General features: G+C 37.3%; 2 protein-coding genes across 2 annotated transcripts; one reads left to right on the plus strand and one right to left on the minus strand.

Moving 5' to 3' along the window:
- The first annotated feature begins 372 nt into the window (after positions 1-372).
- LOC107766767 (large ribosomal subunit protein eL36z) lies at positions 373-2,108 on the plus strand. Its single transcript, XM_016585612.2, has 3 exons — positions 373-557; positions 1,602-1,801; positions 1,920-2,108. Exons 1-3 carry the CDS (start codon positions 462-464, stop codon positions 1,948-1,950), a joined length of 327 nt encoding a protein of 108 aa, XP_016441098.1. The 5' UTR covers positions 373-461; the 3' UTR covers positions 1,951-2,108.
- A 1,624-nt stretch (positions 2,109-3,732) lies between these two features.
- On the minus strand, positions 3,733-11,238 carry LOC107766766 (uncharacterized). Its single transcript, XM_016585610.2, has 10 exons — positions 10,627-11,238; positions 9,694-9,780; positions 8,127-9,109; positions 7,308-7,396; positions 7,088-7,191; positions 6,889-6,988; positions 6,415-6,490; positions 6,204-6,318; positions 5,595-6,126; positions 3,733-4,297 (listed from the first exon to the last, which is right to left on the minus strand). The coding sequence occupies exons 1-10, from the start codon at positions 10,934-10,936 to the stop codon at positions 3,808-3,810; spliced, it is 2,886 nt and encodes a 961-aa protein (XP_016441096.1). The 5' UTR covers positions 10,937-11,238; the 3' UTR covers positions 3,733-3,807.
- Between the last annotated feature and the right edge of the window lie 1,916 nt (positions 11,239-13,154).

Genomic DNA, 13,154 nt, shown 5'->3' on the forward strand with positions numbered 1-13,154 from the left:
TGGAACTTCAACACATTATGAAATTTTAGCACATTATGCTGGAACTAGAATCTAATACGTAAAAAATTAAAACTCCAGCATATTATGCTGGAATATTTCTGTATTTTTAAAGGTGTTTTTGTTCACATTTTATTTTTATATGAAAAAATAGCTGAATTTTGATTATTTTTGAAAATATGACTATTTTTCAATTATTAGTTGTAAATCTGGCTATTTCTGATTTTTTTCCCAAAATGGCCCTTTAGCTTATTGGGTTTTAATTGTATTGCAGGAGTGACGAACATAGCACAATAAAGGTCGAAGCCCAAACGGCCCAAACCCTAAGTCCTCAAGAAGCCGTCAAAACTACCATTTTACCCTCTTAATCGCGGTCCTGGTATATAAAATACCCAAAACCCTAATCTCAGCTTATCACCCGCCTGAGACTCTCAGATCGAGCAAATCGAAGGTAAGCTTTTGGAATGGCGCCGCCGAATTCAGGTTTAGCTGTGGGTCTGAACAAAGGCCATGTTGTCACCAAGAAGGAGTTAGCTCCTCGCCCTTCTGACAGAAAAGGGGTAATGTTCATTCTTTTCTTTTTTGAGCATATAGCTTGTTGATTACAATTCTATCTGTACTAGTTTGCCCAGTCGGATTCGTAATTTAGAGTCATAACGATTTGAATGAGTTTGATTTTAATATATTTATATACACATTTTAATTTTTTTTGGCGTATGTCTACATAGTTTGCGATGAAAGTAGTGAGTTTAGTTGAACTCGCTTTAGTTCCACTTTTGCTATCTTGGGCTTGTAATGTTTAAATTTGAACATCTAGTGCCCCTTTTGTGTTAGGTTTATTGTATTTGAATAATAAATATGAACTAGTGTCAGCTACTGTATAACAGTATAAACACTTTCTGCAAGTGGAGTGCAGTGTGCATTAGACTGTACTTCTGGTTTTATTTTTATTTGTGACCATTGATTTTACTTGTAGCACAGATAAAAGGTGTATATTAATACCTAAAAGTTTTGTTTTTTCCTGTATTCAAATCACTCCTGAGGAGTTTAAGGAGTTAAAAAGCTGTGTTGTGTTATAGTGGAGCACATTCTTGGACACAGAAATTATTGTCATTTTGATTAGAATGGGCCTAAATATGTGTATGCAGAGAATGTTGAGAGCTAATGGTTGATATCTATTTTCTAAGGAGTTTAGGGTGTTGAAAATAATGATGACTAAAGGAAGAGTACTCTAGGACAGACCAAAAATTGTCATTTTACTAGAATGTGCCTAAAGTTATGCATCTTTCTATTGATAGAAGTATGTCACCTTAAGATTAAAATGAGTTTATAGTGGCTAATAGTGCTCAATTAACAATTGAGAACAACCGTTGTCTAAAGCAACATTGTATTATTTGGGTAGGCTCTTTCTGTAATTCTTTTTTCTTATCTTTTCCAAAGAAAGAAGAAAGCAAGAAAATGTTTCAGTTATAGTTGTGAAAGGATGAATACATTCAGTCTAAATGAAGTCTCCAGTTTTGGATGGAGCCCACCATGCTTTAGCTTACATTGTATTTTTTTCAACTTAAAAATTGTGACTCAATTGGTGTTTGATGTTAATTTAGAAAACAAGCAAAAGAGTCCTCTTTGTCAGGAGCCTCATCAGAGAAGTTGCTGGATTTGCGCCATATGAGAAGAGGATTACTGAGCTTCTCAAGGTTGGAAAGGACAAACGTGCCTTGAAGGTAGCCAAGAGGAAGTTGGGTACTCACAAGAGGGCAAAGAAGAAGAGAGAGGAGATGTCAAGCGTTCTCCGTAAGATGAGGTAATGTCTTGTGATCATTCGGTTCCTAGCATAGTCTGTCATATTGTTTTTACTATCTCAGAAGAAGAATATGCAAAATCCTTGACTAATATTTCATTATGTTCTTTGCCTTTTGCAGGGCCACCGGAGGTGCTGAGAAGAAGAAGTGAAGACTTGATCCTTGTTTTGATGATTGAGGAACTGAGTTCATTAGATATACATGATCTTTTTTATTTAGCTATGTAATTCTCTGTTTTCTAGAAAGAAAACTTGTTATCAGATCTATGGTTTTGAATTTTCATCAAGATTATTATGACATTTTGCTCAACTTTCAAGTCTACATCTTAAGTTATTTTTAGTCTAGCACTAGTACTATTTTATATTTTCGGGAAAATCATATTACTCCTTGCCTTGTAATATACCCCGTTCCATAGTAAGCTGACCTCGGATCTTCCTATATTACGAGGACCTATGGTTTATCCCCTAGAACTATTCCACACTAATCGTTTCATTGTCTCTGCTCGAGTAGGAATCTATTCAGTGTGCAATCTAAAGTTAGCTCTGAAAATTAATCATACCAAAAGGAGTATCACAGAATTGAATTTTGGGTCTTTAAGTCATACTAGAAGTCTGAATTTTACGAGTCTTATTCTAATTGTAACATATTGTCAAAGTGCAACGTTGTCCGACTAATGGTTCAGATAAATCACCTTTAGTGTAAAAGTTCTCAGTTTTTTTTAGTAGTTTTCAAATCCAACTAATGGTTCAGATAAATCACCTTTAGTGTAAAAGTTCTCAGTTTTTTTCAGTAGTTTTCAAAAGCCCCAAGTAGTTTGGCTTGTTTAATATTTTCAATTTGTATGGGTGGGCAATATTGTTGGAAGTTTCGAGGTGAAGCACAATATTGTTTAGTACATAGTGTTTCTGTTAGTCCAAGTCGTCCATATCTTGGAGGGGTAATAATTTTATTAAATTTCTGTAAACTTAGAAGGTAATGTGGTTCCCTATCTTCTAAAGAAATTCATGAGTGCACTAAGACTCCAAGGGTGCACCAAAAACAAAGAATAAGAGGCAATTTTACAAATGTATAAAATTGTCTTCCAACTCCTCAAATATGTTGGCTAGCGGGGGAGTGTCCCATGTCCAGCGTCTTCTCTTCCATCTGCTAGCAGCTCATATATTCTTCACTGATCTCGACATTCTTCTCTGCATGCTAAAACCAGTTTAATACAAACCCAACCCGTCTATCAATGTAATAAGAGGTGATTCACGTCTTCTCTTGAATATCTACACATAAAACACCACCTAACATACGTAATCCTCTTCTTCCTCATGTTCTTTGCTGTCAGAGTCGCTCCCTTGCTGCCAACCAAGAGAAGAAGTAATCCAAACTAACATGCAGAAAACTTGACTTCACTAAAAGCTTATGGTAGGTTGATTTTACTGGAAATGCACCATCACTATTCACTTCTTGCTCTCCACCTCCAACAGCCCTGACCAGTGAGTACGCTGTTTTGTTAGTAGAGTATTTCGATCAACATATTGAATTCGTCCACCTCCCAATCAGGAGTAAGCCATTCTCAAATAAGGAAAAGTATCTTTTTTTGTTGTTTCTGATATGAAGGGTCTTTACACTTTGTTAGGAGGACATTTTGAAAGGATATAACACACTAGTATCTGGTTTTGGGGTCGGGGTAGCTGGTTGGAGGGGGTTGTCACGTCTTCTTTAGTCATTTTTTGTGAGGGGACGATGCAACCTGACTAGATCAGTTTGCAGTGATATTACATTAGCGGAAAAAAAATCAGTACTAGTACAAACATGTATATAGTACAATTAAGAAGCTAAAATTATCAATGTGCTAATGGAAGACATATATCCCTCGCAGAGTTTTCTCTTATTATTCCTCTCTTCTGGTGGATGGGCTATACCCACCAGCTTATATGGGGCAAAATTGACTGCTTAAATCAGAGAATTTATTGACCAAAAAAGCAAAAGTGATATAAGAGCGTTTAATACATCACACTTTTCATGTCTTGAATTTCTGTGAGATCTTCTCAACTCCCTCCCTGCAATCACCGGCAAAGCGCTTAACACCATCCTTGAAAGCTGATCCTATTTCAGCGGAGGTATGCTGCACTCCTTGTACTGAGCTGCCCATCTTTGACATGGCAGCATCCTTGAACTCCGCTATTTGCCTGCCTGCCTTTAGTGCCCACTCCTTAAGCGTAGCGATCAGCAACATTATTTTTCCAATAATCATATGGATTGTCTCTCTTGATTTCCCTCTCACTGTATCAGCCATTTCTTTGAGCTTGTCCACCAATGTCTCAGCTCTATTAACAGTCGACTCAACAGACTGATTTCCAGCATTCACCCAAGTAACTCCAGCATTGGCTTCTTCTTGCAGGTCATTGTCAACTACCACCTTGATGCCTTGCTTCTGCCAGCGGTCTCTAGCCTCTTCCAGGGCTTTTGCTTGCTGTCTGGCTTTTTTAGCCTCATCTTCCGCCCAAGTTCTAGTTGCAAGATTCGAAGAAGTAATTAATCAACTGTAGATGCAAACAAAGAACAAAGGGGAAAAGAAAAGTTTTTGAACACTAGTGAGAAACTATTTATAAAATATGATGTGCTAAATGTTTCAACATGTTCAGACGAAGTTGCTTAACATTAGGTATTTTACAATTGGGAGCTAAGTTGCTCCGACATGGCAGTTTAGGTGCCGCACCCGTGTCGACACAACACTAGTATGGTTGTGGGTATGGGATTCGTACCGGATATGGTCAAACAATTTTGGGTACTTTGACCATGATGGACGAAAAAATTCGAGACGAGATACAATTTGATTCCCGAAATCAGAACCAAAACTAGGGTAAATTTAAAGAAAATAGCATACCTTACCTAGGAAATCAATCCTTTATTTATCTACAACTTGAGAACAAAAAAGAAATCCACATTTTACAAGTTATACGTAAGTATTCCACAAAATTTCTCATAATTTACAGATATTTTTATACTTCTATTTTTTGAATTATTTTTAGCCGGATCCCCGCACCCGTATCCGTACTAGGATCCATATCCCCGAATCTTAGAATTTATATCTCGAAGGATCCGACCTCTAGATCCGCACCCGTGTCGGACACCCGCACCGTGTCCAAGCAACTTAGATTGGGAGTGACTGCGTGAGTGGAGCAACAGACCAACAATCACTGACAAGTGACAATATCAAAGATGCTGGAACCAAAAGTTACCTATAGTACATACAATGAGATATTTGAGTGCCGGTAGTTTCACATAAAACCTAGTTGTTAGAAAATGTAACTTTCTTATGATACTAAAGCAATCCATAGGTCAAGGCAGAAGGTTTAGGGAAAACACTGGAATTTCAAGGACAGAAAAGGTGACAACTTAAAAATGGGACAAAGAGATATTGTAACTCCTGTGTTTATTGGCAATTATCAGCTAGTGAGTTCGAACAAGAATCAGCGGAGCCCAGACAAGGAACAGGCTTCAAAATTATCAAAGAAAATGGGATGAATTTTCTTAGCTCCTTTCCACGATTTTTTTAACTTAAGTCGAAGTACAACTAGTACCAACTCTCATGATACATGATGTCACAACTTCCCCAGAATACTTAAATATCAATACATTATGGAACTGATCGTCAGCCAGTGATAATACACAACAAGTGAACTGTGGGAGTGACATTAATTAGCAAGCAGGTGATATCCACCTTGATGAGCCATTTGAATGTGGTGAATCAGCAAGGTAATTAAGATCCCACTAGAAGAAAATTCAAGATAATATATCTCTTACCTAGCCAAGGATAATGCTTTTTTCTCGACCTCCAGCTCATACTGCAATCGTGCTATCTCTTGGTTTTCAATTTCTGAATCTTTCCTAAGCTTGTCAATCCTCTCTTTTTCATATGAGATCTCTAATTTGTTGCTCAGAAGAGTCTGTAATTGCTCCTCTACCTCGCGTCTTAATCTGGAAAAGAGTTCCATCTCTGAATCAACAGCAGCACGTTCCTTCATTAATGCTAAATTCTCTTCCTCCCGTTGAGCTCTCAAACTCTCCAACTCTCTCCTCGCTTCCTCAGCCAACTTCTCCACTGCATCAATCTTTTCCCTTTCAAATAGGAGTTCCTTCTCAAAACTTGAATTCACATCTTTTTCAACTTCAGCTACCAGAGCATTATGGGCAGCAACAGCTTTTTCAGCCATTGACTCGGCCTCAATGCGTGTAAGTTCCTCGCCAACGATGTCAGAAGCTTCACCAGTTGCTAGGGCAACAGCAGCTTGGGCTTTGGTCACAGGTTTATCTGGTTGGAAGAGTCTTGTGTACCCTGTTTTGATAGGTTAGCATATCATACCTTTTCTCATATAACATAATTCCACATCAGACACGATTAATATGACTCACCAAATGCAAGGGCTACTATTCCTTGTTCACCTGATGATAAGTCAGCTACCAGCGCAGGCCATGCATCTGGATGAATCTTGTCGACATCTATGAATCCAGAGACTCTCTGTACGGACTGTCAAGGAAAAGAGATTGTAGCAAATTAGTAGATCGTCACTTGCAATGTGCAATAAACAAGATAGAAGCCATCATTCTTCAATTTGCATGCAACCTTTTGGTCAACTATTGGTAGCTGTCTTTTCTCTATGGCCATCTTCCAGCTGACAAGATCCTGACGTGATAAAGGACTGCAATGCAGAACTTTAATGCATCAAGTAGGAAATGACTAGGAAATGTTAGTTGGCCTCAAAATACATTAGCATGCCATGAAGCTAATAGTAATTAGATCAGGAACAATATTATTCTTTCATCACAAGTACATCAGGAGAACATTGATCAGCAACTTAAATGAATATAAGATGTAAGAAATATATAAGCATCCATAAACCCAAACTAACAAAAGAGATAAGTTTTGTATTCATCAGTGAAGGGACCTAGTATATGAGAGAGGCAGAGGATCTGGCTACGGAAAGTTAAGACACTCATCAACTCAGTCTCCACCAGTAAAATACCGTTGAACTATTGATACTTGAAAAGTGATCACCTAAACAAAGCCCAACATTGCATTTGTGAGCAAGTATTATACCTTTCGGGACAGAAGAAGACAGAACTTTGGTCATCATCCGAAGATGACTGCATGTCACGTCTTGAGAGCTTGCTGGAAAGTAACCCTGCTTCAGCCAAACCTAAAAAGATTCACAATCACAAAGCCACAGCTCCAAAGTTTAAGTATTTGAACTCAAAAGTATAACTTAAAAGAAAACATTGGTGATCCGAAGCTCTACCTTGTATAGAAGGGAAGTCTGGATCAGCAGGTGTAATATCATCGAAGGCAAGGTCAGTAACATTCTCAATATACATAGCGGGGTAGACCTTTGAGACAGTGGTCCTGTGGTAATCAAAAGCACCCTCGCTTCCTCAATGGGTATGTCACTTGACTTTTCAGTGTTTCAAATATAAAACAAGACCACCGATCATGTTGGAGAGTATAAGAGACGGTTATACCTTGATAGAGCACTACTAGCAGAGACCAACCAACGAGCATATTCACGCCGAGTGCAAAGATCTCCAGGTTGAACATCAGACTCAATAACCTACAACTTAAAGATTCAAAACCAGGTGCAAAACGCATATTGGCACAACTACAAACTAACATAGGATTGAACACTTCTCCCCTTGACCTTATGTACCATAGATAGTTTTATTCAACTAGAAAAGGCTGGATCAATTTTTTTTATGACCGAGATTCTGAGAAATGAGTCTGGGGCCAACCTTAGGACCAACCACAAACATCGAAACTCAGGGAAAAGGACAAATCAATATTCTCACTAAAACGTGCTTGAATTTTCATCTTAAAACATGATGAGGGTACATCAATACTGCTTTTGATGATTTGAAGGCCAATGCAGGGAGAAGTTGAATCCCATAGGCTGCACTTCATTTATTTATTTATTTATTTTATTTTTTGGTAACATGGTGTCCACACCAAGGGCACCTCGACTATTCCATCGGATACCTACTACCTCCTACCAGCACATGTACCGGCCAATAGATGGGAAGAAATCACCTCGGTTTTCTTTTTATCACATGCCGTATTATGGCAATGTAGCATTGGTTTTACATAACACTTGTCTAACATCTCTCATCAGTTTCTCTCAAATAAAAACGTACCATGAAGAAAGGGAAGGGCTTACCTCCTTATGAAATTGAGTTATCTAAGTGAAAAATATCAACGCAAAGTAACTAGCGCAATAAAATTATATACCATGACGCAGAAAACTCTTTCCAGGAAAGACTGAACTCGATGAAGTAATTATCTAATACCTTCAAAGCTTGTAATGCTGCGAGCACCTGACCTTGGACTTGATCAAAGGAAGCAGGAACCAAAACCTTTCCTGGAAGTGCTTGCAGAGCTGCAGAAATAGTAGATGGAGCAGGAATACCAGCAGAAGTAAAGATATCACCAGGATCCATTGAGTTAAAAGATGATCTGCTCGCATTTAAATCCTTAAATTCATTTTCAAGATGGTCATAAGCTGTTGTAGCAACCAAAGTTGTATCAGGCACTTTGTCCCTGTTTAACTTATGCACTTCAAAAGATGACTTATCCCCATCACTTGGAACCTCCATCATTTTGCTCGGGTCAACTCTGGTGGTGGTAAATGAGCTTTGAGTCTCTACATACTCTTCGTGCGTAATCATGGGTTCTAGAAGTGCTTCTGACTGTAGATTAACAGCAGTGTTGAGGTTCGAAGGCTCAATAGGAGGTGAATCCAAGGAAGTCTCGGGATATCCTGATCCTTCCAAACTAGATATTCCCACCTGGTTATCAACTTCATATGTTGAATCAGGATTTAGGACTGATGCAGTAGCTACTTCGTCATCATTATAGTTCTTCCATTCTGGTACAGTTGTTGGTTCTGGTTTTCCAGCACCAAAGTTGTCTTCCTCACTTTCATAGCTTGACGTTGCGAAGGTCCCATCAGGGGATTCAGATATGGCTTCAGTAGCAACTACTGCATCATCACTAGCTTTTCCATCATCCAAATCATGCTGAATTTGGGGCTCATCAATGATGATACCATCATTTGATGGATGCCCATCATTAGTGTCCCCACTAATTCTACATTCATTTTCGGAATATAAAGATGGATCCTTGCTTATACCTGCCTGGAACTCTTCACCGCTATTATCTTTGATTTCATTATCATCTACAACTATCTCCCCCTGAACTGAGTCATTATGATTGCCAGAATTGATTGACATTTCTTGTTGTTCTGTTAACGGCTCCATCTGCTGTTTAATTCCTGTGCGCATGAACTTGCAAATTATGAACATAACTAGCAAGAAGCTCTCAAAGGAAAATACCACCTCTGAAGGGGATGAGCATGTTTTTAAGTCATGAAAAGCATAATTAACCATCTAAACACACATGTTATAATTAAACACATACACTTCAGCAGATTAGTCTACTCCATTAATTATTGGGCAATATCTCAAATATTAAGCTTCTCTGTAACCATTTAAACCCTCCTCAAAAGTCACAGACTAAATCGGTCTTTCAAAAGCGAAGAGGGACTTTGAGTGAGTTTCATCTCTGACAGGTACCACATACTTCGTGCAGGAAACCTCTTATTGCATAGATGTCAAACTGAGGACTTCTTAAAATTATTCAAATTGTTACTTCTCATACACATGCGGATGTTTCACAAATATAATCAGTTTTTTTTATGCAAGATAGTTTTATTAATGGAAGCAAGATCCAGACTTGGCTGGTGATTGGAAGGTCCAATCAGGTTTTCCAGTCATCATTACTTTAGAAAACATTCCACCAATAGCTTTTGACAGAAATCACTTGGTCATCACAGTTAGTGGAAAGTACTAAACTCACTTGTTGAACTCCGTCTGCTTATTGACAATGCAGCAAAGGTAAGGCCAGACACAAGGATAATACCAGCTGCTCCTGCCCCCAAAATCCCTGAAAATAAGCTACGTCAAAAGTGTTATCAGTCCACAAAAGAACTAAGACAAAAACGTGCTGCTTTAAAGCATTTTATGAATTCTGCAGTCATAGCACCTACATCCCAATCTTCGCCAGGTAACTGGAACACTAATCAGATTCCATTTGAAAATCACTATATGTCATGATTCTGAATTTAGTTTTATGGATATTACTGCTTTCATTCGACGTGAGTATTACAGATGTCTAAGAACCAATGCGCCAATACATCATCCTAACAGTCAACTTGAAGCATGTAAACCACCAAACTCAATCAAGCGACTGCTACATCAAATTTTACAGGCACACTTAAAAAATGATAGATTATCCCGAACAGCTACAGCAACTAAGCATCAACTCCAAGTAAGTTGCGGTTAGCTATATGGATTCTCAATATCCATACCGCAAATTCGAACTTGTTTCATTTCAATACTCAATATTTTATCTTTAAAACATATTATAACTTCTCTTACACTCTTTCTACATTTTCTACTACAACAACCCAGTATAATCCCACTAGTGGGGTCTGGGGAGTATAGTTTGTACGCAGACCTTACCTCTACCCTAGGGTAGAGAGGATGTTTCCGATAGACCCTCGGCTCCCTCCCTCCAAGAACTCACCACCTTGCTCTTGGGCTGACTCGAACTCACAACCTCTTGGTTGGAAGCGGAGGGCGCTCACCACTAGAGCAATCCACTCTTGTCTCTTTCTACATTTTCTACTGACATACAAATATCTAATACAAACTAAAAAACCTGAACTTAATGTAAGTGTACCAACACGATTAGCCTGAAGTTCTAACTAATTAGCGTCGCACATTATACCTGTGATGGACTTCTTTCGCTGCGAGTCAGTGGATTTTTCAGCAGCATCAGCTCCAGACCAACCAGAGAAACCATCAGCTGAAGAAGAAGCCGAATTTACCCCTGTACTTCTTCTTTTTTCCAATCCACCACCACCAATTGACACATTACTATTATTCATACTAATCAAAACCAAACGAACCCCACGATAATCCAGCTTCCCTACACGCATTCCTGCAAAAACTGCTGATGGTTTTTTGTTTTTGCAGCTGAATGCTAATCGAAGCTGAGAAGAGTTGGGACACCATGTTGTACTACTCAAAGAACTCATAATTTTTGTCGTAAATTTTCAACAAAACCCCAATTGATAAATTAGGGTTTATATAGTGAATTGAGCTTTGTCAGGAATGGTTCAAATTATTTGACTCCGCATATATAAATAGTGAAAACACACAAGTACAGAAATGTTGTTAAGATATTTAGAAGTGAGAAAATCTAGGGTTTTTCTTGTCAGTATTATGGAGAAAGTAGAACTGTAGAAGATGAAATAGAGATATGTTTATTTCACTTCTCTTTGTTTTATCTTATCGTTGCTTTATCTTATACGAACATTTTCCTTTTTCCTTTTTCATACTTAATATTTTACGAAATACAGCTATATAAGCTGTCGAAGACCAACTGAATTACCCGTTACCATATATACGACAGATACACTTTTTCTGCAGATTCATTATTAATCCTTAAATTATGTATATCTCGGTATGGTAATTTATTTATTTTTAATTTATGATCTTAAAAATATATCATAACACGACAAATAAGAAATGTCTCGCTCTTTTTAAAAAAAATTAGTTAAAAATAATATTACATAAATTAAATCACATGGAGTATCGGTAAAGGCGAAATTCGTACTATGAGTAAAATATTGAGGCGGTTGACCAGAAGATTAAATTAGCGGATTGTATATTAATATTAATTAGTTTAAGTTAAAGATGGATTTTTAATCTTGTTTTGGATGGGATTGGATGGACTTTTATCCTTCGTTTGGTTCATGAGATAGACGTAAGAAAATAACAATTTTGATTAAGATTTTTTAAAACTTAGTAGACGATATCAAGCTACTATCAGCTTGTTTGGTTGGTCGTTACATGTCGTTTCATATTATATCGTATTATATTGTACTGTATTGTATTGTTTGATAAATACAATGTTTGGATAGATTGTATCGTTTGCCATCGTTTCTTGATCTCACGCACCAAAAATATGAAGAATAAACTTAGAACATTACTAAGAAAAAAAATAGGATGCGAAGTAGAATTATTATATAAAAAAGTATGATAAAGGATAAAATATAATTATTTAATAATAAAAAAGGGCAAAATGAGAGAAAAAAATATAGTAACGACGCCACCATACCAAATCCGTCGTTACACTTTTCGTCGTTACGTAACGACGAATTTAACGATACGATACAATAAAATTTAAGTAACAATCAAAACAAATATTATATTTAAAGTAAAAATACGATATAATACAAAAAATAACAACCATCCAAACAAGCTGTAAATAGTAGTAGTTACGTTAAAGCAATATAACAAAAATAAAAGTTAAGACAATGGATTGAGAGACGCGTGGAGGGTAGGATAAAAGGTAACAGAAATTGGGTATTTTCATCAGAAAGAAGTGAACCTGCTAACTAATTTGGATCTATAATATCTGAAATTAATATTTGGATAGTCCTATAAGTTGTTCATCCTTTCCCTAAAATCAAATAAAACTGCGGGTATTAAGTATTACTATTTGTCTAATCAAATTCGGCTTACTCATTTATTTGCTGCCCCATCATTCCTAACGTTTGGTTCAGCGTACGAATACTTACATCTTATGTCAAGTGCGCCGACATCAAATAGCAGCATTAATTTGGTCATTTTTCAAATAACAGTCTCATGCACAAAGCATTCAGGATCAGTGACGGACCCAAGATTTTATGCAAGCGAATTCAAATAAAATATTTATACAAAATTTATGCAGCTTTAATCATAATTTATACATATACACAGTATTATTTTTTAACGAAGCGGGTTCAGTTGAACCCGCTTTCCACCATATGCGTCCGCCCACTGTTCAGGATCCGAGGAAGACCCACACTTCAAGGGGTATCATGTAGACAGCCTACCCTAATGCAAGCATTAGTGGCTGCTTCCATATCTTGAACCCTACCTATAAGTCACACGGAAACAACGATATCGTTGTCCAAGACTCCCTTTCTAATTTGGTCATCTTTCAATTTGATAAATAAAAATCCAGTTGCAACTTGCACGGGAAAAGTTAAACCAAAACCCTATTTAAGAAACATGTATGCTTCCCCCAGACTTAAAAGATAAAAGGGGACAATTAATTGACAACAAAACATTCAATTAGAGATGTACGCTAAGTTATAATTGGTCCTCTCTTTTTTCTGCCAATAGCTTGGTCGAAACTTCTAAATTCAGCTCAATTTTTTTCTACTCTAATACGTCCAGACTCCGGATTCGTGATTCTTCATTTGC

Source organism: Nicotiana tabacum, chromosome 4 (genome assembly GCF_000715075.1).
Source record: "Nicotiana tabacum cultivar K326 chromosome 4, ASM71507v2, whole genome shotgun sequence".
In the NCBI taxonomy this organism is placed as follows: Eukaryota; Viridiplantae; Streptophyta; class Magnoliopsida; order Solanales; family Solanaceae; genus Nicotiana; species Nicotiana tabacum.

What these genes read in the sequence shown, in the direction of transcription:
- LOC107766767 (XM_016585612.2), top strand. Translation starts at nt 462, where the DNA reads ATGGCGCCGCCGAATTCAGGTTTAGCTGTGGGTCTGAACAAAGGCCAT. An exon ending in GCCCTTCTGACAGAAAAGGG is followed by an intron (nt 558 to 1,601) that starts GTAATGTTCATT and finishes ATGTTAATTTAG; the next exon opens with AAAACAAGCAAAAGAGTCCT. An exon ending in AGCGTTCTCCGTAAGATGAG is followed by an intron (nt 1,802 to 1,919) that starts GTAATGTCTTGT and finishes TGCCTTTTGCAG; the next exon opens with GGCCACCGGAGGTGCTGAGA.
- LOC107766766 (XM_016585610.2), bottom strand. Translation starts at nt 10,936, where the DNA reads ATGAGTTCTTTGAGTAGTACAACATGGTGTCCCAACTCTTCTCAGCTT. An exon ending in GCTAGTAGTGCTCTATCAAG is followed by an intron (nt 7,192 to 7,307) that starts GTATAACCGTCT and finishes TGATTACCACAG; the next exon opens with GACCACTGTCTCAAAGGTCT. An exon ending in GTCTTCTTCTGTCCCGAAAG is followed by an intron (nt 6,491 to 6,888) that starts GTATAATACTTG and finishes TCTGCATTGCAG; the next exon opens with TCCTTTATCACGTCAGGATC.